The 24,312-nt window shown below is 41.0% G+C and overlaps 1 protein-coding gene across 2 annotated transcripts; it reads left to right on the forward strand.

Moving 5' to 3' along the window:
- The first annotated feature begins 57 nt into the window (after positions 1-57).
- On the forward strand, positions 58-23,632 carry eef1akmt2 (EEF1A lysine methyltransferase 2). 2 transcript variants are annotated; one of them, XR_011882725.1, is made up of 7 exons: positions 58-208; positions 5,188-5,253; positions 7,033-7,147; positions 12,657-12,764; positions 15,022-15,238; positions 16,960-17,061; positions 22,258-22,339. XR_011882725.1 is itself a non-coding variant. In XM_072239440.1 (6 exons), the coding sequence occupies exons 1-6, from the start codon at positions 99-101 to the stop codon at positions 22,353-22,355; spliced, it is 714 nt and encodes a 237-aa protein (XP_072095541.1). In that variant the 5' UTR covers positions 59-98; the 3' UTR covers positions 22,356-23,632. The 2 variants fall into 2 exon arrangements, 1 of the variants encoding a protein (XP_072095541.1); XM_072239440.1 differs by lacking the exon at positions 16,960-17,061 and having other exon boundaries at positions 59-208; positions 22,258-23,632.
- The last annotated feature ends 680 nt before the right edge of the window (positions 23,633-24,312 follow it).

Below are 24,312 nucleotides of genomic sequence, written 5' to 3' on the forward strand. Positions count from 1 at the left end.
CGCCCGTCATAAATATGGCGACCTCCTTATAGGTCACATCTCATTTACCGCCGACAATTCTTCGGTAAAACGAACTGTACTTCCTGGGTTAACAAGTCATGGAGGATGGATGTTCACATGGTGCTGTCAGGCTGGAAGAAGAACGTGACGAGAACCAGTCCTCGTCCAACATTGACTTCCAACCCTCCAAGTTAGGAACGAAAGAGTAGTACGTATTACTGCTAGATTTGTTAATTATTTCAGTTGTGAAATTACTACTGCATAACCGATACGCATAGTAGTTGCTGGAATTCATTTGAAAAGTCCGAGCGACTGCACAGTGGGGAGAATAAAAGTTCCACGTGTAACTAGTTTCTACGAAACGCGGTTAATTCATGATGAACCCGTTTCGCCCGAGGCCGCATGGTGGTCGCTAATTATCATCGGAGTCATAATACTGTATGTTGGTAAAATCCTGGCTGTCGGTAGTACGGCGAGCACTCTTCTCAGGACAAAGGTTCGGCAAACTTCGCCTAACCAGTACTATAAAGTGCTCCTCACTCCGATGCGGACAGCAACCTGCCGGATTCTGTGGAGAAATTTTGCAGAGCTGGTATTTATTCATTGCCTACTGTAGGTTGACTCGGTCGCAGATGCACAATGGTGGGTAGAAATTAAAGATTTAAAAGTTCAGCCTTTGCCACTGCCGATGAGAGCGCGCTTTCCTGGATGCCCGAGGTCCAGATCCTCAAATTCCCCCTTTCCTTTATTTACCAGAGGCCGCTCTGTTGCATTGAAGACTGTGGTAAACTTCACTGTGGACGTCTGCCCTTGCCAAGAAGCTGACCTGACGCATGGAAAGTGGTCCTTTCATGCGTTCTGTTATACACCCCAGTTACTGGAGGGCAGTGTGACAGTTTAATAGAGAACATAGACCTTCCGAATATTGGGGGTAACGCCTGTCCACTCAATGAGTGAGTGGACAGTGTTTTGGAGCTGTCTTCAACGTTAGTCATAGTCATACTTTCTTGATCCCCGGGGAAATTGGTTTTCGTTACAGTTGCACCATAAATAATTAAATAGTAATAAAACCATAAATAATTAAATAGTAATATGTAAATTATGCCAGGAAATAAGTCCAGGACCAGCCTATTGGCTCAGGGTGTCTGACCCTCCAAGGGAGGAATTTTAAAGTTTGATGGCCACAGGCAGGAATGACTTCCTATGATGCTCTGTGTCTCGGTCTCGTTCAGTCTCTGGCTGAATGTACTCCTGTGCCCAGCCAGTACATTATGTAGTGGATGGGAGGCATTGTCCAAGATGGCATGCAACTTGGACAGCATCCTCTTTTCAGACACCACTGTCAGAGAGTCCAGTTCCATCCCCACAACATCACTGGCCTTACGGATGAGATTGTTGATTCTGTTGGTGTCTGCTACTCTCAGCCTGCTGCCCCAGCACACAACAGCAGACATGATCGCACTGGCCACCACAGACATTTGCCTGAGCATAGACATTACCGACTGGCACCTTAGCTACTAAGGTTTGAATGGCCCTTGTGGAGTGTAGTTACTGTAGATTAAATGATTTTCCATGAATTCAGATGACTGGGAAGTAGTTTGCTGAGGTGAGTCACATCCCACTGCTGTCTGTAAGGAGAGTGTACTTTCTCCTCTGTGACTGTGTGGGTTTCCTTCCACAGTCCAAAGGCGTATTGGTTGGTAAATTAATTGGTCATTGTAAATTGTCCTGTGATTAGGCTAGGATTAACTCGGGGGATTGCTGGGCGACCCGAAAGACTGGAGGGGCCGATTCCACGCTGTGTCTCAGTATATAAATGTTGCAGTAATAAGGATTGAGGAAAATGTTGGGTAAAGATGCAGCCTGGCTCTACTCCAGTCTTCACCAAGAGTCATCAAAATCATGGCTTACATGTCATTATGGAGCAGATGTAAAATTCAGATGACTTTGAGGAGGAGTATTCCACGTTTCCTCCTGACTGGTAAAATCAAAGGCTTTAGTGAGGTTGAAGAAAGCCTTGTCTAGTGGATGATGTTGCACCTTGCAGTTTCCTTGGAGTTGCATGTGTAATGCCCTGGTTAAGATTTGTATTACTAATGCTGTAGGGTATTTCATTTAGTCGCTTTCTGTAGAAGCAGTGTGTCCTGCTGATAGCATGTTTGGGTGTTCAGCTAAAGATAAGGGGCTGTGATGTTTCAACTTAGGACTGTTGAGACAGCCGATCAGGATGGTGGAATTGAGAGAAGGTTCTAGAGAAAGCTGGGTGGAGAGAGATTTGTGATGGACATTGGTGGGGTTTGTGCTCTTTTTGGCAGGAGATGGAGAGAGGAGAGGATGGGGAGAGACGGCCACAGGATTCAGTCCGATGGGAAGATGTGATTGCAAGGAGTGCATCTCAAGTTGAAGGAGTCCAAGATGGGAAGTTCTACCGGTGGTTGTTGATGAGAACTCAGCGCTGTGGACAATCGGTGCTCCAACGATGTGCACATTTAGACTGGTTTAATTGTAATGGGCCCTTTTATTTTTTTGTATTTTTCTTTTCCTCTTAGTAACAGGTTGATAAAGCTGAAATTAGTAAATACACTTTCTTTATAATTGTATGCAATGTATGATCTGTAACTTCTTGCTGACAGATAATTGTGCTTAGGCAGTCTTTGCACAGCATTCACTCAAATCGGGACTCATTAATCGAAACATCCCAACTTTCCAGTTTGGTTGGACCCAAATCATATTGACCATAGACGTACATTGTTTAAGGAAGCTGGCCTTCTCTCCGCTGACCCCAGTGGCTGTAAGCAGAGCCGGCTAACGAGCCAAGTTTCCCTATGAGCCCGGAGAGGGGGCTTTACATGGTAAAGGTCGCACCCAATGTACGTCTTGGTGGACGCAATCCACATTGTGATTTTGAACTAGCTCTTCAGCACCTAGGAGAAGGCTCTTGAGGACCCTGGCAATGACTTTCTCTTTGGCCTCTGCAGTTACCACAATCAAACTTCTCCACTTTCTTTAAAATAGTCGCTGTCACAGCATTTCTGAGGTGTCCTGGTATGTCCTCTTCCCATAAATGTCCAAGGAGATTGGTGATTTTGTGGTTAAAGCTCTTCACTGCTGTGTTTCAGAATTTTGGCTCCCATTGTTGGCTGAATGGTCATTTGGTTACAGATCTCATGAAATCTTCTGACTTCAGTCAGACATGCTCAGGAAAGTCTTGGGTTTACTTCCCCAGTGGACCACTGCCTGTCCATCTTAAACAAGGGTACATTTTCTACAGGCACAGTGTTCTCTGTCTGGGGACTGTGATTTGTAAAACTGTGGTAGCTTGTTGCCATCACCCTGACTGAGCCAGGCTGGGGCTGTGTCACTGTGTGAAGCAACAGGAAGATGGGAAGGTATCCCACTGGCCAGTGCCTGCCAATCCAAAAATCACCCATAACCTCCTACTGTGTATTATTATTCTGTCATACAAAGACCGTCAGTCCATGCCTGAGTATTACCCAGAATGTGTGTACTCTAATTTGGTTCAGTAACTTCTTGTGTGATATCTTTGTTGAACAGCTTCTGGCCCTCAGGAACTTCACAAATGTGTTAAAATATGACACTGAGCCATATTGAAGCAAACAATCAAAAGTTTAGTTAGAAGTGGTGGGTTTAAGGAATAAAGCTCATAACTAAGGATAGGGAGAAAGTGAGATGAAGATATTTGGGGAGTTCAAGTATTTGGTGTGTCAGCACCGAGAATAAAATCAGGTAACTAAAACAGCTGAACCCAAAACACTCGCACGCTTACAGTGCCAGCATTCTTTTATTTTACTTGTGCACAAGAACAGGATGACCCCTGTCACCCACACTGTTCTGAAGTCTGGGCAGAAAACTGCAATTTTACACAGAATTTATCAGAAAGGGATATTGATCATTGTCAATAGTATATGCTTGAATTCCTTACTCACAAGATCAATCGATATTCACGATAGAGGAGTTAAAAGTCAATCGAAACATCAAGCGGACAGTCAATATTATTTTACAGTTAGTAAAGACAATAGAGCCTTAGTTGTTGGGTATGTTTCACATCCTTCCATTATGCTGATTTTTGTCTGTCTTCAGCACCCCCTGTAAAGGGACACTATGTTTTAGGAAGACCTATCTGGAAAAGTTTCACTACAGGGGCCTCATTCGTTTAGCTTGAGTACAAATTGCCGCAGTGATCCCAGGCTATCTTGTCTGTAGTAAACACAGGTGTCTAGCAACACACATAAAAATTGCTGGTGAACGCAGCAGGCCAGGCAGTATCTATAGAGGAAGTACAGTCGACATTTCGGGCCGAGACCCTTCGTCAGGACTAACTGATAGTAAGAGGCGTCTCTAACAGTCTCACTTCAATGGTCTTGCTTAACTACAACTGCCCCAGGCTATCCTTGACTTGCTGCAACTTCCTCGGGGCCCGCGGCAGCTGAAGGTACAACTATGAGCCATTAAATTTGGGATGATCATGTCAAGTATCTCTGAAGGACAATGGTACAGGGCTTGGAAGGATTTGTGAACTATGGTGTGAACTTTAAAACTGAGGTAAAGTAAAAGAAGCAATGTGATTGAGACAGCATCTATGAAATGAAAAGCAGAATTGATGTTTCTGAGTGAAGACTTTTTGTCAAGACCAGGAATGAGAACAGTTTGATGGATGGCTGAGTCAATAAGATCTTCACATCATTGCACACATTCTGTAAGTTTTTAAAATGCTATGAACTTAATTTTCATGGATTAAAAATTAATATTCTGCAAACTACTTATGTACTTTCATACATTTTGCAATTCAATCTAAATAAAAGAGAAAGTATGGTGATTACTAAGTATAGCTTTATTATGCAAGTGTCTTCCATCTATTGAGGAATTTGATATCCTTGGAAATTACACAGTTGCTATGTTGGTAGGAGTGTTTTAGTGTCTCCTGAAATCCAGTGACTACTAAGTATCAACATCATTTTTAATCCAATACTCAATACCAAATACACAACTATTATTGGAAGCAAAATCAATCAGTCCAAACTCCACAATAGCACAGTTTTTGAGAAAAAGTAATTCATAGCACTTTAATAAAAGGGCTTGTAATTAAATGAATTCTTGATCTGTATCGTACCAGATATTGATGTGAAGTTTTAATTCTGAGATTTTGTTTTCTGGTTTGCTTTGCAGTTGGGACCATGCTTATGAAAGGGAACTCGAGGTTTTCCGTGAATCAGGAGATACAAGTGAGGTTTGGTAAGAAGCAAAATTAATTGAACATCATGACTTGCGTAGAGTGGACATTAGGAATATTTATCCACTTTTCCCCTCCATTAACTCTACTAGCTATTCAAGTTGAAGGAAAGCAAGTCTTCAAAATGGGATAAAATATATTAAAATCCATCAACGATACAGTAAAATGTGTTGATAGATAGATAGACATACTTTATTGATCCCGAGGGAAATTAGGTTTCGTTACAGTTGCACCAACCAAGAACAGAGTACAAATGTAGCAATACAAAACCACAAACAATAAAATAATAATATGTAAACCATGCCAGTTGTGCATTTTCATTGACACAGTGCCTTGTGGGGAGCCACAGTAGCCACGTGGTCCTTAGAGACCCATAGTCTTTATTCCACTTCCGTTAAGTCATTGGACTTTTAACCATCAGACCCCCTCCCCCCCTCGAACATTTACACTCCCATGTACTTTGATCCTTAAATCCCATCCCTTTTCCTGATGCACTTTTTATAATCCATGAGCCTTGCAGGTCAGGCAAAACATTACCTTGCAGACAATGAGCAACAATGCTGGAATCTGGATTGCCTGTTCACATGTCCTTGGACTGGAGAGGGCATGGCAAAGGAAGGACTTGGTTGTGAATGCCAACCCAGTAAACGTGCTGATGCCATATCCAATCCTCTTGACCCACAGTATTGAATAAAAATAAAAGCTGACAAAGTGTATTGATCGGCGTCCATCCCCTTGGTTTAATATCGACCCCAGCTGTTAAATGTTGGCAGTGGGCTACTTTGTCATCACTGATAAAATAGCTTAATGCATTAAAAGTATCGCATAGGAACATAATTTCCACGTATAACAAGGAATTCAATGGGTAAATGGTGGGATCATGTTACAGAAATTTGTGATATGGCTCGTTTTCTCTAAATGGTACCCTCCAATATCAACACTGTCATTTGTGTCAAAATAATCACATCTGAAAATGTACTGAACTGTTAATGGAAAAATATTAAAAAGTTCAGAATTTCCTTTCACACTCAAAGGGAACACTGTAAATGCTTCCCAGTAGGAATATTCTCAGCAAGCCATTCTTCTGTGATATCCAGTCCAATGCTGAAATTTTATTTTAATGTTCATCAGTTTCTAATGATGACTTTAAAATCCTTTAAAATATTACTGAGACATTTATGTCATGACATGAATATTTTTTCCTGTGCTTTATGGTTAAGTACAGAGCAGATTAGAAAACAGAGTCACCCCGCTCTGAACCCTGAGCAGTGGAAGGGTAAAGTTGCCCATTTTTGTGTTCTTAGTTGGGACTTCGTTTGAAATCTCACAAATAGTTTAAGCCAAGAGCTGATCCATTATTGAATAGCTTTGTAATGCTTTCTTTGTAGGTTTATAGTTTAATACGTATAACATGGGGAAAGGTTCAGAGAATGGCCTTAAAATGTCATTTGAACAACTCTGTCTTCAATACAGGATAAAATATATTTAGGAAAGTGAATTAGTGGTGGGAAGAGAAAGAAAGACATTTAATTAAATATTCAAAGATATATTTTAAATTAGTGTCTTTTAAGTTTAAAAACTCTTGAAGAACTGTAGGATTGGTGAACAATAAACGTGGTTAATATATTTATTGTATTTATTATTTAATGACATTTTATTGGTCTTGTGTGTACGTGGTTCACTGCTGCCATGATTGCACTTGTTTGATAAATAGGTTTTGTTTCATGATCCAAGACAAATATTTAGTATTGTGGATTAATTAAAAGCCCCATTTCTTCTAGGTTTGGTGAAGAAAGTATGGATCGCATCCTAAACTGGTTAGAAAAGCATGATATTCCAAAGGATTCTGCCATGTTGGATATTGGGACTGGAAATGGAGTTCTTTTAGTTCAGCTAGTAAGTATATGTCATTATGTTAAAAAAAATGTGAGTAAGATTTAATTCGTTTGAGTTAAGTCTTTGGTTTGGTCTTTATAGTCAGCATGGTTTATCAAAGCCTAAATTAGACCTTCCCTACAATCATCTATATCAGTTAAAACTGCCCAATGTATCACCAGCGTCAGCCTACCCATCATCAAGGACATGCGTACAGAAAGGTGCCAGAAAAATTCCAGCAATATCATGAAGGATCCCACCTACCCTGCTCGTGAATTGTTAGTCCCACTCCCATCTGGGAAGAGGTTACATAGAGTATCCACGCCAGGATCCCTAGACTCAAAAATGGTTACTTCCCCCAAGCCATCAGGCTGACCATCACCTCCAGTCATTAATCCACAACACCTAGTGTCACTTTATAAACCAGTCTACACATGGTACATATATATACATAGCTAGAGTGTCTAAGACATTTGCACAGGACTGTAGTAGTTTTACATATTGCACTGTACTGCTGCCACAAAAAAAAACAATTTCATGATATATGTGAGTGATGATAAACCTGATTCTGATATGGGTCACTACTGTGGACTGAGAGTGGGAAGGGGGCAGGGAGAGGGGAATCATGGTTTGGAAAAGGGGAAGGGAGTGGAAAGCACTAGAGAGGCATTCTGTAATGATCAATAAACCAATATTGAATCTTGAATTACTGCTACTCTTGTTGTTTTGGGGCTGTAAATGCGTGGATAATCTTGTCTTCGCCTTCTGGTCATTTAGTATTAGATTAGTTCCTGTTCCTTGTTCTGCTGGCAGTCATCACTTTGACTGTGTTTATCCTGCCCACCTGAGGTTCCTTTCCTACATTCTGCTTTATATCCTTAGAATGGTACTCTGTAACCCTCCTAAATCTCTTTCGCTGCCAACTCAGAGATCATGGAAGGTGCTTTGAAATACCTCTATATGTTAGGGATTCTATCAAGATGCACGTTGGTTTTGCAATATATTGAATACTATTTTCCAAATCATTTTTTGCCTCCAGCTTGCTGATTGTATGTGATCTGGCAGTCCTGTTCAGGCTACAACACTCTATGTACACAAACACATACTAATACTAATACTAGCTCTTAATACTAGCAAATTGGGACCCATCAGGGCTAGCGTGTCTGGCCCAATTATTCAGCTGCCCCAATTAGCTGATCTTTCATAGATATAGTTAAAAAAAGGAATAAAAAGACAAACTACTGTATAATTAAATAACGAATTATGTATTTAAATAAAACACGGAACTAATTAGAACACTTTCAATCCCACTATAAAACTGTGTATTAGTTCCTAATAGTTATCGACAGAGGAATTCATCCACTGTATGCTGCCATGCTCTTTTGATTGACTGGAAAAGAACAACATCAGTGCAGACACCTAGTGTAGATAATGGACTTCCTTCATACAATGCTGTCAACGACTGCATCTTCCAAATCTTCATTTTCATTGCAACATTCAAGATGTAGTCGATACCTTCAAATTCATCATAGGTCCTAACTTGTTGAAGCAGTAAAATCATTTCATTTTCACTCCCGACTGTTTCTCACATCGCCAAGCCTGAATGCTTGAAACTGCAATGAGCAAAATACAAACGTAGTTCTGAATTATCTTACTGCTTACTTCTCACCAACTATCAGTGACATGAGACTGACACTAGTTAGAAACTGTCCAGCAACAGTCTCCTGTCTGCGTAGTGTCCCAAATAAACGAAGGGAATTCCGGCTATTTTCCCAATTAGGTTTTGTTGTTCAAGGTTTGTCCCAAATGAACTGCTTCCCTGATTAAACGATGGCCCAATTATCCGGAATCCACTGCCTTTCAAACAGGTTGATTAGCAGATGCATCTGGAATCTAGGGATCTTTAAAATTTAGAAGCAAGTTTAGAATGTTCTAAGATTAATAAACATGCTGTAATTATACCTGTGTAGCTAAAATGTTTTTCTAAAATAGTATTTTAAGGAGCTGACTAAGCATCTGACTATTTTAAATTTAGATTTGTAGAATTATACAGATCTAATATTAAGAAAGGGTGGGGAATAAAAACAGGGGACGACAAACAATTTGTATTGACAACAGTAGTAGGGAAAATGCTGGGATCCATTATGAAGGAAGTGATAATAGGGCACTAGGATCAATAAAGGTCAACATGGATTAATGTAAGGGAAATAATATTTGACAAATACCGTAGATTTTTGAGGTTGCAACTAATAGAATAGGTAAAAGACTACAGGTAAATAGGGTGTATTTCAACTGTAAGAAGGGCTTTGACATGGTGCCCCATCAGGGGGGACTAAACAAAACAGGAGGATAGTTGTGGGTTACAAGGTGATATTGACCAGTTGATATGATGGAGTAACACAGCACAGAACTGGGCTTTTCAGCCTATCTGTCCCATGCAGATCAAGATGGCCCATCCAAATTAGTCTCATTTGCCAGCAGTTGACCCATAACCTTTTAAAGTTTTCCAGTCCATGTACCTGTCCAACGGTTTTTTAAAAAGTTATTATTGTACCTGTCTCAAGCACTTCCTCTGGGAGTTCATCGCACAGGGATACCATCCTTTATATAAATAAAGTTGCCTCTCAAGTTCCTAGACATCTTTTCCCTCTCACCTTCAACCTATGACCCTGTGTTCAGATTCCAAGTCCAGTGTCCTCCCTGAGGAGTCTCTGTACATCCTCCCTGAGGAATGCCTGGGTTCCCCTGGGTGCTCCAGTCTCCAGGCCAAAGACGTACTGAGTAGATTAACGGGTCATTGTAAATTGTCCCGTGATTAAGTTAGGGTTTCATCGGGGTTGTTGGAGCAGCATGGCTCGAAGGGCCTGAAGGGCCCACTCTGCTGTATCAGATAGATGGATTAGATAGATAATCCAACAATGACTGAATGCATGTACTATCGCTATGCCACTTCTGATTTTTATATTGGCAGAGCAATGCAGATGGAATTTAATCTTGATAAATGCAAGGTACATGTTGGAATATTAATATCAGCAGGATATACATAAAGAATAATAGAGGAATCCCCCGAGGCTTCTCTGTGAACAAGTCTAAGTATTTCTGAAGGTGGCAGCACAAGTAAATGAAGTGAATGGAGACAAGGAGGATGAGAGGAGACATGATAGAGGTGTACAAGATAATAAGAGGAATAGATAGAGTGGATAGCCAGCACCTCTTCCCCAGGGCACCACTGCTCAATACAAGAGGACATGGCTTTAAGGTAAGGGGTGGGAAGTTCAAGGGGGATATTAGAGGAAGATTTTTTACTCAGAGAGTGGTTGGTGTGTAGAATGCACTGCCTGAGTCAGTGGTGGAGGCAGATACACTAGTGAAGTTTAAGAGACTACTAGATAGGTATATGCAGGAATTTAAGGTGGGGGCTTATATAGGAGGCAGGGTTTGAGGATTGGCACAACATTGTGGGCCGAAGGGCCTGTACTGTGCTGTACTATTCTATGTTCTATAAGTGGTGGGGAAGGTATATGGGGTACTTACCTTCATTAGCTGGGGCATGGACTATATAAGAGCAGAACAATAACGGTCCAACTTTATAAAACATTTGTTAGGTCACAGCTGGAGTATTGCATTCCGTTCTGGTCATTATGTTGTGAGGAAGGTTGTGATTGCTTTAGAGCAGGGGTCCCAACCTTTTTTTATGCCATGGACCCCTGCCATTAACAGAGGGGTCCGTGGACCCCAGGTTAGAAACTCCTCTGGAGACATTGGTGACATAGAACACCGCACTGCTGCTGATTCCTTGGCAGGGGAGCCACATTGCCTCTCTTGTCGCGAGGAGTAGGCACGTGCCACAGGGTCCCCTGTTGCAGCCGACTGGGAGAGGAGACGCCAAGACAGTGTTGGGTGCGTTCTGGAATCCCCAATGGTTGTGGGCTGGCCCTCTCATCCGTGCTGTTCTCCAGTGGTCACTCAGTGGACGAACAAGCTGGACCATAAATCTACAGTCATGGCACTCAGAGCCTTGGGCTATATTTATTATTTTTCTTTGTGGCTGTGTATTTTTCTGAAATCGTAACCATTTGTGCTGCGTGCTGTTGCTAATAAGTTTTGCACCTTGGCCAGGAGGAACACTGTTTCGTTTGGCTGTATTCGTGTATGGTTGAATGATAATTCAACCTGAACTTGGACGTAGAGAAGATATTCACCCGGATGTTGCATGGAATGGAACATTTCAGCTATGGCTGGATTTTTTTTCCTTGGTGTAGAAGAGATTAAAAAGGCTTGACAGACACACTCAAACTCAGGTGGTGGGTTGGAGATGCATCTCTATCAAAGGAGGTGTAAATTGCCCCTTCCATCCACTAGCCTGCATGTCACCATTGGGTGAGGTGTAGCACCTGCTTAGCCCCCGATCAGGGTAACGTGAAGCCATAGGAATAGGGGGTGGATGGTCGTACGAACGGCTGGTGCATATCACAAGTCCTGGTTATGTGATTACTGACGGCAGGCAGGGAGGCAGTCTCTGAAGAGTATTGATAATGGCTGGGATCACCTGTCTTGTGAAGACAGTGCCAGGGAAGGCAATGGCAAACCACTTCTGTAGAAAAAATTGCCAAGAACAACGATGGTCATGAATAACAGCAGGATATACATAAAAATAATAAAGGAATCCCTGAGGCTTCTCTGTGAACAAGTCTGACGTATTTCTGAAGGTGGTAAATGAAGTGGTGAGGAAGATATACAGGGTACTTACCTTCATTAGCTGGGGCATTGATTTCTGATCTCCTATGTCATGCGACACGGCACATAAAGATGATGGTAACATAGAAAGGGTAGGTAGTAGGAAATTTCGCCCTGTATCAGAGGTGTCTAACGCTAGGGGCATAGTTTTAGGGAAATGGGGAAAAGTTTTAGAGGAGAAGAATCGTTTCACTCAGAGAGGGGTTAGAGTCTGAAATGCACTGTTGAGTGGGAGGCCAGACCTCTCACAACCATTAAGAAGTAACTACAAAGTACTTGAATCACCAAAGCATTTATATCTATAGCATACCTGCTAGTAGATGAGTTTGGATAGCCACTGGATGGTTGTCATGGAGATGGTGGGCCTGAGGGCCTGTTTCTGTGCTGTATGACTATATGCCTCTCGAACATATGAGACGAAGATAATACTGTGAATTGATTAGTAGGTGGGAAGCAGGGAATAGGAAGAGGCACTGAGTAAAACATTGGCTACATGATCTTCTTTCTCTATTGTGCTCTTGTTTTCAGTCTGAGGTCAAATCTGTGTTGTATTGTGCTGTCTTGTGCAAAAGATTTCAGTGAATGCAAGTTGCATTGCTGAAGGGTATAATTTAATTTGCAGATTTGAGATTTCCATGATTATCAAAATTTGAGAATACGTCAAATGTGAATATCCTCAAATCTAAAAATTTATCAATGTGAACAATTTTAACAGAGTTCATAATTAAAGACTGCCATTTCATATTTTAACTATATTCTTAACTGATATTGGTACTTTTTTTATTTATTTAAGGCAAAAGCTGGGTTTACCAATCTGTCTGGAATTGATAATTCATCCACTGCTGTAGAGCTTGCTAAAGCTGTTGCTGAAAAGGAAGGGATATTTTCTTTGAAATTACAGGTATGGATTTTAGCAAAGCTTTCACTTCAGACCTTGTTATTTCAAATATCATAATGGATAACTCAGCCAATGAGAGAGATAATGACTCAGCCAGTGAGAGAGATAATGACTCAGCCAGTGAGAGAGATAATGACTCAGCCAGTGAGAGAGATAATAACTCAGCCAATGTCAAATAGCAGAAGAGACTCAAAGGGCTGAATGGCCTAGTTCTGCTCCTTTGTCTTATGGTCTAGTTATCAATGTTTTATCAGACAAACATTTTCTCCGCTCCCTCAAATTATTTACACCTCTTTCCTGACCTCATGAAAACTGACACAAGATGCTGCAGATGCTGGAAATCTTGAGGAACACAGACAAAATGCTGGAGGAACTCAGCAAGTCAGGCAGCATCTCCCCACTCCTTCTCATTCTGGCTTCTTCCCTCTTCCCCTGCGGTCCTGATAAAAGGTCCTGGCCCAAAATGTCAACTGCTGGTTGACTCCTGTTTTGTGTGTTTTGCCCATGAGAACTGGATTACATTTGCAGTCATTCCCTTTCTATTTAATCTTTAATGTCCTTCTGCAGACTGAATCTACCTTCTAATTTGCTTTTTCGCCTATCTTTGTAAAGTATCAGCTATAATGCAGGCAGACTTGTATTTAGATCTTACTTTAATGAGTTCTTCACTTATCTTTGGGGAAGACTGAAATCTGGGAAAGGCTGTCTGAAGATTTCACAAGGACTGGGAGTTAGCTTGCACATCTCTCCTTAGGAGGATTTGTCAATCTGATTAGCTATGATGCTGAGCAGTTTTTAATATAATTAAGTGGGCATAATTGACTGGAGTTACAGTGAATGAAGGAGGTGTGTTCTGATGTCACAATTATTTTTATCTGTGCAATTCCTTGATCCATGCAAAAGCTTTGATACCTTTTCATGCAAAATGTTATAGTTCTGACGGCAAATAGTTGTTCTAAGTACCCCGACAATGCAATGCTAATTATTAAGTGCAGTGGATGATATGGAAATCAGATACTGAAAACTGCTTATTCAGATGAATTTGGCAATAATAAAACCGATATTGTGTCTGCACTATATAACAATAATTCCTTTTCTGCCATGAGTTAATAAAATGTTTTATCTGTAGTCTACAGATTAAATTCAAATTTTTAGTCATTGTAATAAAACCTCTTACTTCTCTTATTTGTTTAGAAATATGTCAATTATTGACGGAATTCTCACTTAACCGGCTATACCATTTACCTCAGAAATGTTAATTAATCAAATGCTGTCACATTAGTTAACTTCGAGTATTAGTAATGCAATGGATTCCAGTTAATTGGGACACTTCAGGATCAATACATTTTGGCCCAATTAAGCAGCTGCCCCAATTAGCTAAAGTTTCAAGGAAATAGTTAAAAATACCCATGAAAGATGAAATACCATTAAAATGAATAACAAATGATGTATTTAAATAAAATACCTGACAAATTAAGACACTAACAATACCACTCCAATACAATAAAACTGTTATTCTGAATAGTTATTGACAGAGGAAGTCGTCTAGAGTACGTGCTGTTCTTTTGATTGGCTGTAAGTGAATACAGTCAGCATGAACCCCTAGTGGAGATAATAGACTGCCTTCATACAATTGTGTCCTCCAGATCTTCATTTTCATTGTAGCATTCAAGATGATTGTCGAAACCTTCAAATTCTTTGTAGGTCCTATCTTGTTGAAGTAGTAAAATTGTTTCATTTTCACTCTCAGCAATTTCTGGCATCTCCAAGCCTGAATACTTGAAAGCACAGTGAGCAAAACAGATTTCAATTATCTTACTGCTTATTCCTCACCAACTATCAATGACAAAAATGACTTTTTTGAAAAGACATGCAACTGACCCTATTTTAAAACTGGTGTAGTGTTTTAACGGTCATGCAAGTGGCACACAACTGGTGCTTGTTAGAAACCTTAGCAATAGTGTCCTGTCCCAATTAAGTGGCATCGTGTCCCAAATAAGCAAAGAGAATCCTGACTATTTTCTCAATTAGCTTTGTTCTTTAAGAGTTATCCCAAATCAGCAGCTGTCCTGATTAACCGAGGGCCCAATTAACCAGAATCCACTTTATTTATAATCTGTAATGGTGATCATTTCTAGAGAAGCAAGATTACATTCACATGTGAATGTGAGACTCTTTTCCCCTTGTATGCTGATTTATAAAATGTTTTAAAAAGAGCATCCAGGAATCAATTCTTAACATTGCTTTATCTTATCTTTAGGTGGCAGACTTTTTGAATCCAATGCCTTATCTTTCCCATTATGAAATTTGCATTGACAAGGGAACTTTTGATGCAATTAGTCTTAGTTTTGACAACCCAGCTGAGAAACTGAGACATTATCACCAGTCCTTGTTGAATGTTCTGAAGAATGGAGGGCTGTTCCTTATAACATCGTGTAACTGGACTAAACAAGAACTTGTTAATCACTTCAATGAAGGTAAATTATCTCCTTACCAATTTCATTGTTGTTTCAAATGATTAGTTTTATAGTTTCTGTAGCAACAACTTAAAAATAAACGAAAAGTCACTGAGAGGTTAAATGAGGGAGTATCGGACAATATGATATGCTTCCAACTAACTGAATTCAAGTCAAAAAAGTACAACGTTTGTACATTTAAACTTTTGTTACAAACCAATAACAAAATCATTCGACTCTTCCATAATTGGATCAAATCCAAACAAGGACGAGTGGTCAACAAAAATATGCACTATTTACTCGCCTTCTCTCTGTGCCACCAAGTAGGTGAGCAGCTGACTATATTCATTTATTTTAACTACACCCGACAATGCACACTGCCCGCTATCCACATGACTAATTGCCTTAACCCTGAGTGACAGGATGTGCAACACAAATACAATATAGACAGACAATAAATAGATACATGGTTCCTACAGTTTTCGGAATTGTGCCCAGGAATGTACCAAGGAATCAAGGCGTGAACTCCGGAAAACCATTAAGGGCACCAAGAGGCAATATCGAGCCAAGTTGAAAGCCCAGGCTAACCAGAGGGATGCCGGTAGACTATGGCAGGGTCGAAATGAGATCACTGGGCGCAAAGAAAAGGCTGGGAATATTAATAACTGTGGCGCTTTCCTTCCTGACGAACTTAACATATTCTATGCAAAATTCGAACAGAAGAGGAGAGTCCTGCTTGACTTCAGAAGGAGTAGCGGACTGCACGACCCAACTTACATCGGTGGTACGCAAGTGGAACAGGTCAAAAGCTTTAAGTTCCTCGGGGTCAATATCACAAATGACCTGACTTGGTCCAACCATCGCCTTTACTTCCTGAGAAAACTAAAGAAATTTGGCCTGTCCCCTAAAACCCTCACTAATTTTAAAGATGCACCGTAGAAAGCATTCTTCTAGGGTGCATCACAACCTAGTATGGAAGTTGTCCTGTCCAAGAGCGAAAGAAGCTGCAGAAGATCGTGAACACAGCGCAGCACATCACACACACCAGTCTTCCGTCCGTGGACTCACTTTACACCGCACGCTGTTGGAGCAGTGCTGCCAGGATAATCAAGGACACGACCCACCCAGCCAAAACACTTTCATCTCTCTTCCCTCTGAGAGAAGGTTCGGGAGCTTGAAGACTCGTACAGCCAGATTTGGGAACAGCTTCTTTCCAACTGTGATAAGACTGCTGAACGGATCCTGACCCGGATCTGGGCCGTACCCTCCAAATATCCGGACCTGCCTCTCGGTTTTTTTTGCACTACCTTACTTTCCATTTTTCTATTTTCTATTTATGATTTATAATTTAAAATTTTAATATTAACTCATTTTTACTATTTTTAATATTTAATATTTGTAATCCAGGGAGTGGGAAGCACAGAATCAAATATCGCTGTGATGATTGTACGTTCTAGTATCAATTGTTTGGCGACAATAAAGTATAAAGGCAGGATCCTTGGCTGCAGAAGTACATTTTATCCATCTGACCTTTTCACTTTTTGCTGAAAACCATTTTGCAAGAGCATTATCAAACAAATTTGACACAAAGCCCATGAGATTTTGGGAAATATGATCAATATGTTTTCTTTTATCGGTATTTTTGGGAACGGGTGTTCTTGGCATGTCTAGAATTCATTGCCATCTCTAATTATCATGGAGAATGTGGTGAATTGCTCACTGAAGCACTGCTGTCCTTTCAGTGACGGTCCTCCCACAGTGCTGAGGGGAAAGGAGTTCCCGGATGTAGACGCTTGATAAGCTTCCAAGTTAGAATAGTTTGTGACAAGGAGAAGAGCCTGAAGGTAGGCAGTTTCATTGTACCCGCTCTGTTTGTCCTTTTTGCTGGTGGAGACCACAGATTTGGGAGGTGGTGTTAACATAACCAAGGTGAGTAATCTTACAGCCAGTTTGCACTGTGGTGACTGTTGTTGTGTGAATGAAGTCACTGGAGAAAAGTACTGGTAGGTATGAATCAGCCTCTTTATTCGACAAAACAAGATACATCAGGCATTGTATTCGGTGGAAAGGTCTTCTTGGTCCGGCCCTGCTGCCAAAGATCAAAGAAGAATTCAGGGCAACTCAAACAAATTCATATTTACAATGCTAACCTTTGAAATACACACCCCTTTCATGCTTCCCTCTTTCACACCCATACTACAGAAACCCAACCCAAATACACACAAGTAACGAATTTAAATCAACATTGTCTACCCATTGTTCAGAATTGCTTTTTACTTTTAATTTTCAATGCATATACAGATCTGAAGGTTGGTCACTGAAGTCAATATTTGCTTTATGTCCTAACCACAAAAACACCCTAACAGTGACAGTGTGTCACTATGGAAGGAATGAATGTTTAAGGTGTTTCATAGGGTGTCAATCAAGTGGGTGCTCGGTATTAGATGGTGTTGAGCTTCTTGGGAATTTGGTGTTGGATTCATCCAGGCAATTGGGGAAAATTCTGTCCTACTCCTGACTTGTGTCTTGTAGATGTTGACCAGGCTTTGGAGGTGAGTTGCACATTGTTGGACACCCAGCCTCTGACCTGCTCTTCTAGCCATTTTATCTATGTGGTTGGTCCAGTTAATTTTGTAGTCAATGGTAGTCTTCAGGGTATTGAAGGTGAGGTTTTTGGTGATGCTAACACCATTGTAATGGGTTGTAGATATGTCTTTCCCAAAGGCACACCATCCCTCTGCTAGCCTGCAGGTCGCCCTTGGGCAAGGTGTAGCACCTGCTTAGCCCCCCGATCAGGGTCACAGGAAGCCATGGGAGCAGGTGGTGGATGGTCATATGAGCAGATGGTGCACATCACAAGTCCTGGTTATGCGACCACTGACGCCGGGCAGCCAATCTCTGAAGAGTATTAATAATGGCTGAGGTCACCCGTCTTGTAAAAACACTGCCCAGAAGAAGGCAATGGCAAACCACCTCTGTAGACAATTTTGCCAAGAACAATCACGGTCATAGACTATGATCGCCCATGTCGTATGACACGGCACATATTGATGACATCATATGGCATGGCGCATAATGATGGTGAATGTCATTGACTGTCCAGGTTAGAGTGACTTTTCCCTAGGTTGGTTCCAAGGAGTGTCTTAAAGGATGAAAAAGAGATAGAGAGATTTTGAGGAGTAGATCTAGAACATTAGACTTTGGAAGATTAAGACAAAATCACCGATAGTGAACCACTAAATTAAAGGGAATCAAGAGGACTAAATTTGAGGTGCATAGGAAGTTTACGGTATAGGACTAGAGGGGAATGTGACTTGAACACAAGGAAGAAGCATTAAAACTTAAGGCATTGCTGAAGTAGGAACTTGAGTAGTTCACGGGCACAGGTTGATGGGTGAGTGGAACTTCCTGCAGATTAGGACTTAGCAGTAATCTGCAGTTTATGAGGGAGATGACCAGGTACACCTCCCCATGTGATTCCTCAATGAGACCTCTTTACAGGGTTAAAATACTACTGTGCCTTGTGACTGATCATTCTGTATGTGAATACTGGGCGAACAGGCCAAATCATGAGGGGCTCTGCCCTGGTCCACTCTGACCAGCTCCCTGCTGCCAAAGGTCTCCAACCATTTTTAAATATCTCCGATAATGATATATATCTAAAACCAGTGGAAATAGATGGAAATACACAATTTAAAGCATGCAAACATTAAATAAAATATTTAATTAAAAATACTAAAATTAATTGAATAAAATTTAAAAGACGGATTGTGTTATCATCTTAACCCAGGTCAGTGGCCCCATTAAGTGCATGTGATGGTGTAAAGTTGAAAGGCCAGATATGAGCTGCACCCCACCAGTGAACTCAGCCTGGCTCAGTGTGTGATAAGCAGTGAATCAGACGACCACATGAACCAACACACAGGCAATAGCCTGCCGTTTATGTTGCATACAGCAAGATCCAGTGTTAAAGAGAAAAGAAAGGTTCTAATGCAGATTCCAGTAGCATTTCAGCGAAGTTGAGCAGAATTAATGATGATGCAGTCATATGGTCAGATTGCACTTGGGTTCAGCTTTGGGCGGTTTTCAGGGAGAAATAGAACCCTTGGAACTGTTAAAGAACAGTTTGTGACAGGGACCAAAGGTTGCTCCTGCTTCCCAGATTTGCTCGGAAGAAATCTTTGCTCCTACCTGTTGGATAAGAAATCTGACATCTTGGATGCAGTGGAGGTCAGATATGAATTGAACCTGGCAGCCTCACCAGAGAAAGCTGGTGTGGTCAACCATTTCAAAGTTTGATGAATAAAAAGATAATCAATGTTACAGTCACTTGGGATGTGATTAGTAACTTTGATAGGAGTCTTGGAGTTTGAGAGAACTGAAAGTCTAATTTATTGGTTTAAGCAAGAAAAATGGATTGGAATTTAGGATGTTAATTGTCTGTGAAATTAATAATGTTATTTGCAAAGGAATTACATCCACTTAATTTGGAGATGGTGCTTGAAACAGATGCTGGAACAGAAGTATATAAATCTGACTCTGAAGAAGGCTTAGATTCCTAAATTATTTTTCCTTTGCTCTCTAACTAATTTTACCAAAGTTCAAAGTTAATTTAATATCAAAGTACATCTATGTTACCGTACACTAACTAGAGATTCATTTTCTTGTGGGCATTTACAGAAAGAAAAGAAATACAATATAAATTAAAACTATACATAAACAGACAAATAACCGATATGCAAAAAAAGACAAACTGTACAAATAAAACATAATATTGAGAACTTGACCCCTAAAGTGAGTCTATGGATCACACAGCTTAACCATTATCAGTGGCTTTTCTCAGGTGATCATGAGGGCAAATCAAGAAAAAACAATAAAAGTTAAAAGTTAAATTGTTCCCTTCAATGATGTAATAGACTTTTGATGTACAGGTGGAGTGCTGAGAGGTCGAACTCCTCCAGGTTTATACCTTGGCACATCTGCTGCACCAAAATAGATGAAAGCTGATGTCTCAAACACGAGGACATCTGCAGATGCTGGAAATTCAAGCATCAAAGTTGCTGGTGAACGCAGCAGGCCAGGCAGCATCTCTAGGAAGAGGTACAGTCGAAGTTTCAGGCCGAGACCCTTCGTCAGGGCTAACTGAAAGAAGAGCTAGTAAGAGATTTGAAAGTGGGAGGGGGAGGGGGAGATCCAAAATGATAGGAGAAGACAGGAGGGGGAGGGATGGAGCCAAGAGCTGGGCAGGTGATTAGCAAAGGGGATATGAGAGGATCATGGGACAGGAGGCCCAGGGAGAAGGAAAAGGGGGAGGGGGGGAACCCAGAGGATGGGCAAGGGGTATAGTGAGAGGGACAGGGGGAGAAAAAGGAGAGAGAGAAAAATAAAGCGTGTATATAAATAAATAAATAACAGATGGGGTACAAGGGGGAGGTGGGGCATTAGCGGAAGTTTGAGAAGTCAATGTTCATGCCATCAGGTTGGAGGCTACCCGGGTGGAATATAAGGTGTTGTTCCTCCAACCTGAGTGTGGCTTCATCTTTACAGTAGAGGAGGCCGTGGATAGACATATCAGAATGGGAATGGGATGTGGAATTAAAATGTGTGGCCACTGGGAGATCGTACTTCCTCTGGCGGACAGGGCGTAGGTGTTCAGCAAAACGATCTCCCTGTCTGCGTCGGCTCTCGCCAATATATAGAAGGCCACATCGGGAGCACGGGACGTAGTATATCACCCCAGCCGACTCACAGGTGAAGTGTCACCTCACCTGGAAGGACTTTATAGATAAAAAATTCATCTTTACAGTAGAGGAGGCCATGGATAGACATATCAGAATGGAAATGGGATGTGGAATTAAAATGTGTGGCCACTGGGAGATCCTGCTTTCTCTTGCGGACAGAGCATAGGTGTTCAGCAGGATCTCCCAGCGGCCACACATTTTAATTCCACGTCCCATTCCCATTCTGATATGTCTACCCACGGCCTCCTTTACTGTAAAGATGAAGCCACACTCAGGTTGGAGGAACAACACCTTATATTCCGTCTGGGTAGCCTCCAACCTGATGGCATGAACATTGACTTCTCTAACTTCCGCTAATGCCCCAACTCCCCCTTGTACTCCATCCGTTATTTATTTATTTATATACACACTTTCTTTTTCACTCTCTCCTTTTTCTCCCCCTGTCCCTCTCACTATACCCCTTGCCCATCCTCTGGGCTTCCCCCCTCCCCCTTTTCTTTCTCCCTAGATCTCCTGTCCCGTGATCCTCTCATATCCCCTTTTCTAATCACCTGTCCATCTCTTGGCTCCATCCGTCCCCCTCCTGTCTTCTCCTATCATTTTGGATATCCAGCTCTTGGCTCCATCCCTCCCCCTCCTGTCTTCTCCTATCGTTTTCGGGTCTCCCCCTCCCCCTCTCACTTTCAAATCTCTTACTAGCTCTTCTTTCAGTTAGCCCTGACGAAGGGTCTGAGCTCGAAACGTCGACTGTACCTCTTCCTAGAGATGCTGCCTGGCCTGCTGCGTTCACCAGCAACTCTTGAGAAAGCTGACTTCTGTACAGCAAAGACATTTTAACAATGTTGAATGCCTATAGCTTGTAATTAGTTTGGGCCAGATAGTTTCTCACCAGTTATTTGACATTTAAAGTGTCTTCCAATATAATTCATATTTATTTATTCATTTATTTTCATGTAACCTATAGTCTCTTGCAAGCCATTCAATTCCCTGTCTAACTACTGTAGTGGCAATTTGCAGATCCTTATGAACCCACCAACTGATAATACCTTTGGGATGTGGGGGAGAAGCCAGAGAGCCTGGGGAAGGCTCGTGGTCACAGGGAGAACATGCAAGTTACAGAAACGGTGACAGAGGTCGGTCACTGGAGCTGTGCTGACGGTACACTTGGTGCTTTGCCACTCTGACTGTGTGTCTTGGAGAAGTCTGTTTCCCGCAGCTGCAGCGACTCCCTGGGGATGGGAGTTATCTGTAATGTAACTGCCATGTACGATGACAGTCTGTTAATTTGTTTTATTACAGGATTAGAGTTGCTGGAGGAACTACTAACACCCAAATTCCATTTTGGAGGGAAAACTGGAAGTAGCGTAACAGTGCTGGTTTTCAAACGAAAAGCATGATGCTGGATAACAGCAGGTCACAAGCACCTCCTGGTGTTCATATCCCAATTACTGCTCTCCTAGAACCAGAGTTACTTAAACAGACCCCAATTGGTCCCCTGAGACTCAATATTGTCTTTTATTTATACATGGTGCACGGTGAACATGTGAAAATGATTATTTTTGTACCGATGTCATGGCTCCACAAAGTTTGAAGTTGTTACTAAAGCAGTTAGAAAAACAAAACATAAAAGTGATTTGTGTCTTTCTTAACATTTAAAACTGACAATTCTTCTCCTTTCCCCACGAATGCATGTTACAAAGCACTCTAATGGCCTCTTGTGGTACAATATTATTAATACATAAATCTGTGAACTCATGCTAATCCTGGGGGGGACGTCAGTATTAAAACTGAAAATCATATTTATACCACTCACTCCAAGAAGATCATGACCTTGGTTTTGAAATCCTGTTTGATCTATGTTAAAAGTCCTGCCAAAGCTTGTTTTTATGGATGTTGCATATCAGGAGGATTATAGGAAATCTGAAAGCTATAAACCATATTTCATTCTCAAATTTTGGACTTTAGCCAACTCAGTTTTTTTTTACTGATTTTTGCCCGCTTAAAACTCAATGATAGCAACATAACATGCCTTGATAGGTGGACAATATTCAGCATCCTTGGCAAAAGAAACTTAATTATTTAAAAAAAATAGATCAGTTCGCAAAACTTTCATTTGACATTTGAGAAGCTAGTTACTTATGGAAGTAGACCATAAGATATAAGACCAGAATTAGGTAATTTGGCCCATCGAGTCTGCTCTGCCATTTCATCATGGTTGATATATTTCCCTCTCAGTCCCAATCTCCTGCCTTCTCTCCGTATCCCTTTCTGCCCAGACCAACCAAGACTCTGTTAGCCTCTGCCTTAAACATACCCAATGACTTGCCCTCCACCTTTGGCAACAAGTTCTATAAGTAGTAACTTATAGAGTGGAAAATAGTTTTATTAGTTTATTATAATTGCTCATTTGGTATTCTCACCCAGTTAATTGCCGTGATTTGCTATACACAGCATTAGATGGTTTTGGCAAAATTTACTATTTGAGATATGAGTAGATGCAATGATCCAGTACAACTTCCTTCTCTTTAAGTTATTATTTATTGCTGTTTCCTGTCTTACAAACTGTGAAACTGTTTTGCTGTTGGAAAAAAAATCTTGTTAACCATCTAAAATAAAAATACAGCCTGTATAAAAATGTGCATAAATACTTTTTTATGTTAAGGGAAAAATAAAAGTCGTCTTGTTTTTTTGTTCATATTTTTTAGATTTCTTTTTCTGAAGTCCTTGCTGGGGTTCAAAATATTGGGGTTAGGTATCTCCTTGGTACCTCCTGATCTTAGATAATTTCACTCAGTGTTAATGAGCTATTTAATGGTGGAGGGCATCAGGACAATCCCACCTCCCTAACCACAGTAATCAATCATTTTGATGGATTGACACGCTTCCCCTTACCCATCTCACGCAGAAGGTATTGGAGCTGAACTGAAAGTTAAATTCTCGTACAATATCTGCTTATTTTACTTCCTGCCTTTTATTCCCATATTGTCTTCAGATCGAAAAGAAAATACAGATATGATAAAAGCTGGACCAACTGCTGAGACTAACATCAATTTCTTCCCTGTCATACTTGCTGCACCCCTGCAGTCTTCTCTCAGGGAGCAAGCTTCAAATCTAATTGCAATCAATGATGGGAATCAAACTTCATTTATCTCTCCCTCACCCTGCTGTGCTGGGTCACCTATTGGTTCATCCATCGTTATATCAGCCAGCAGAAGATCCCAGCTGTGACTTTCTCTGTTTGCATGTCTTAGTACTACAGCACCTGATAAATTTACGCCTTGTATCACAAGTAGTTCACTTTTACAGTTTAATATTTTGTTTTATTGAGATGCAGTGTGGAATAGGCCCTTCCAG

The sequence above is a fragment of the Mobula birostris genome, chromosome 21 (genome assembly GCF_030028105.1).
Source record: "Mobula birostris isolate sMobBir1 chromosome 21, sMobBir1.hap1, whole genome shotgun sequence".
Taxonomy (NCBI): Eukaryota; Metazoa; Chordata; class Chondrichthyes; order Myliobatiformes; family Myliobatidae; genus Mobula; species Mobula birostris.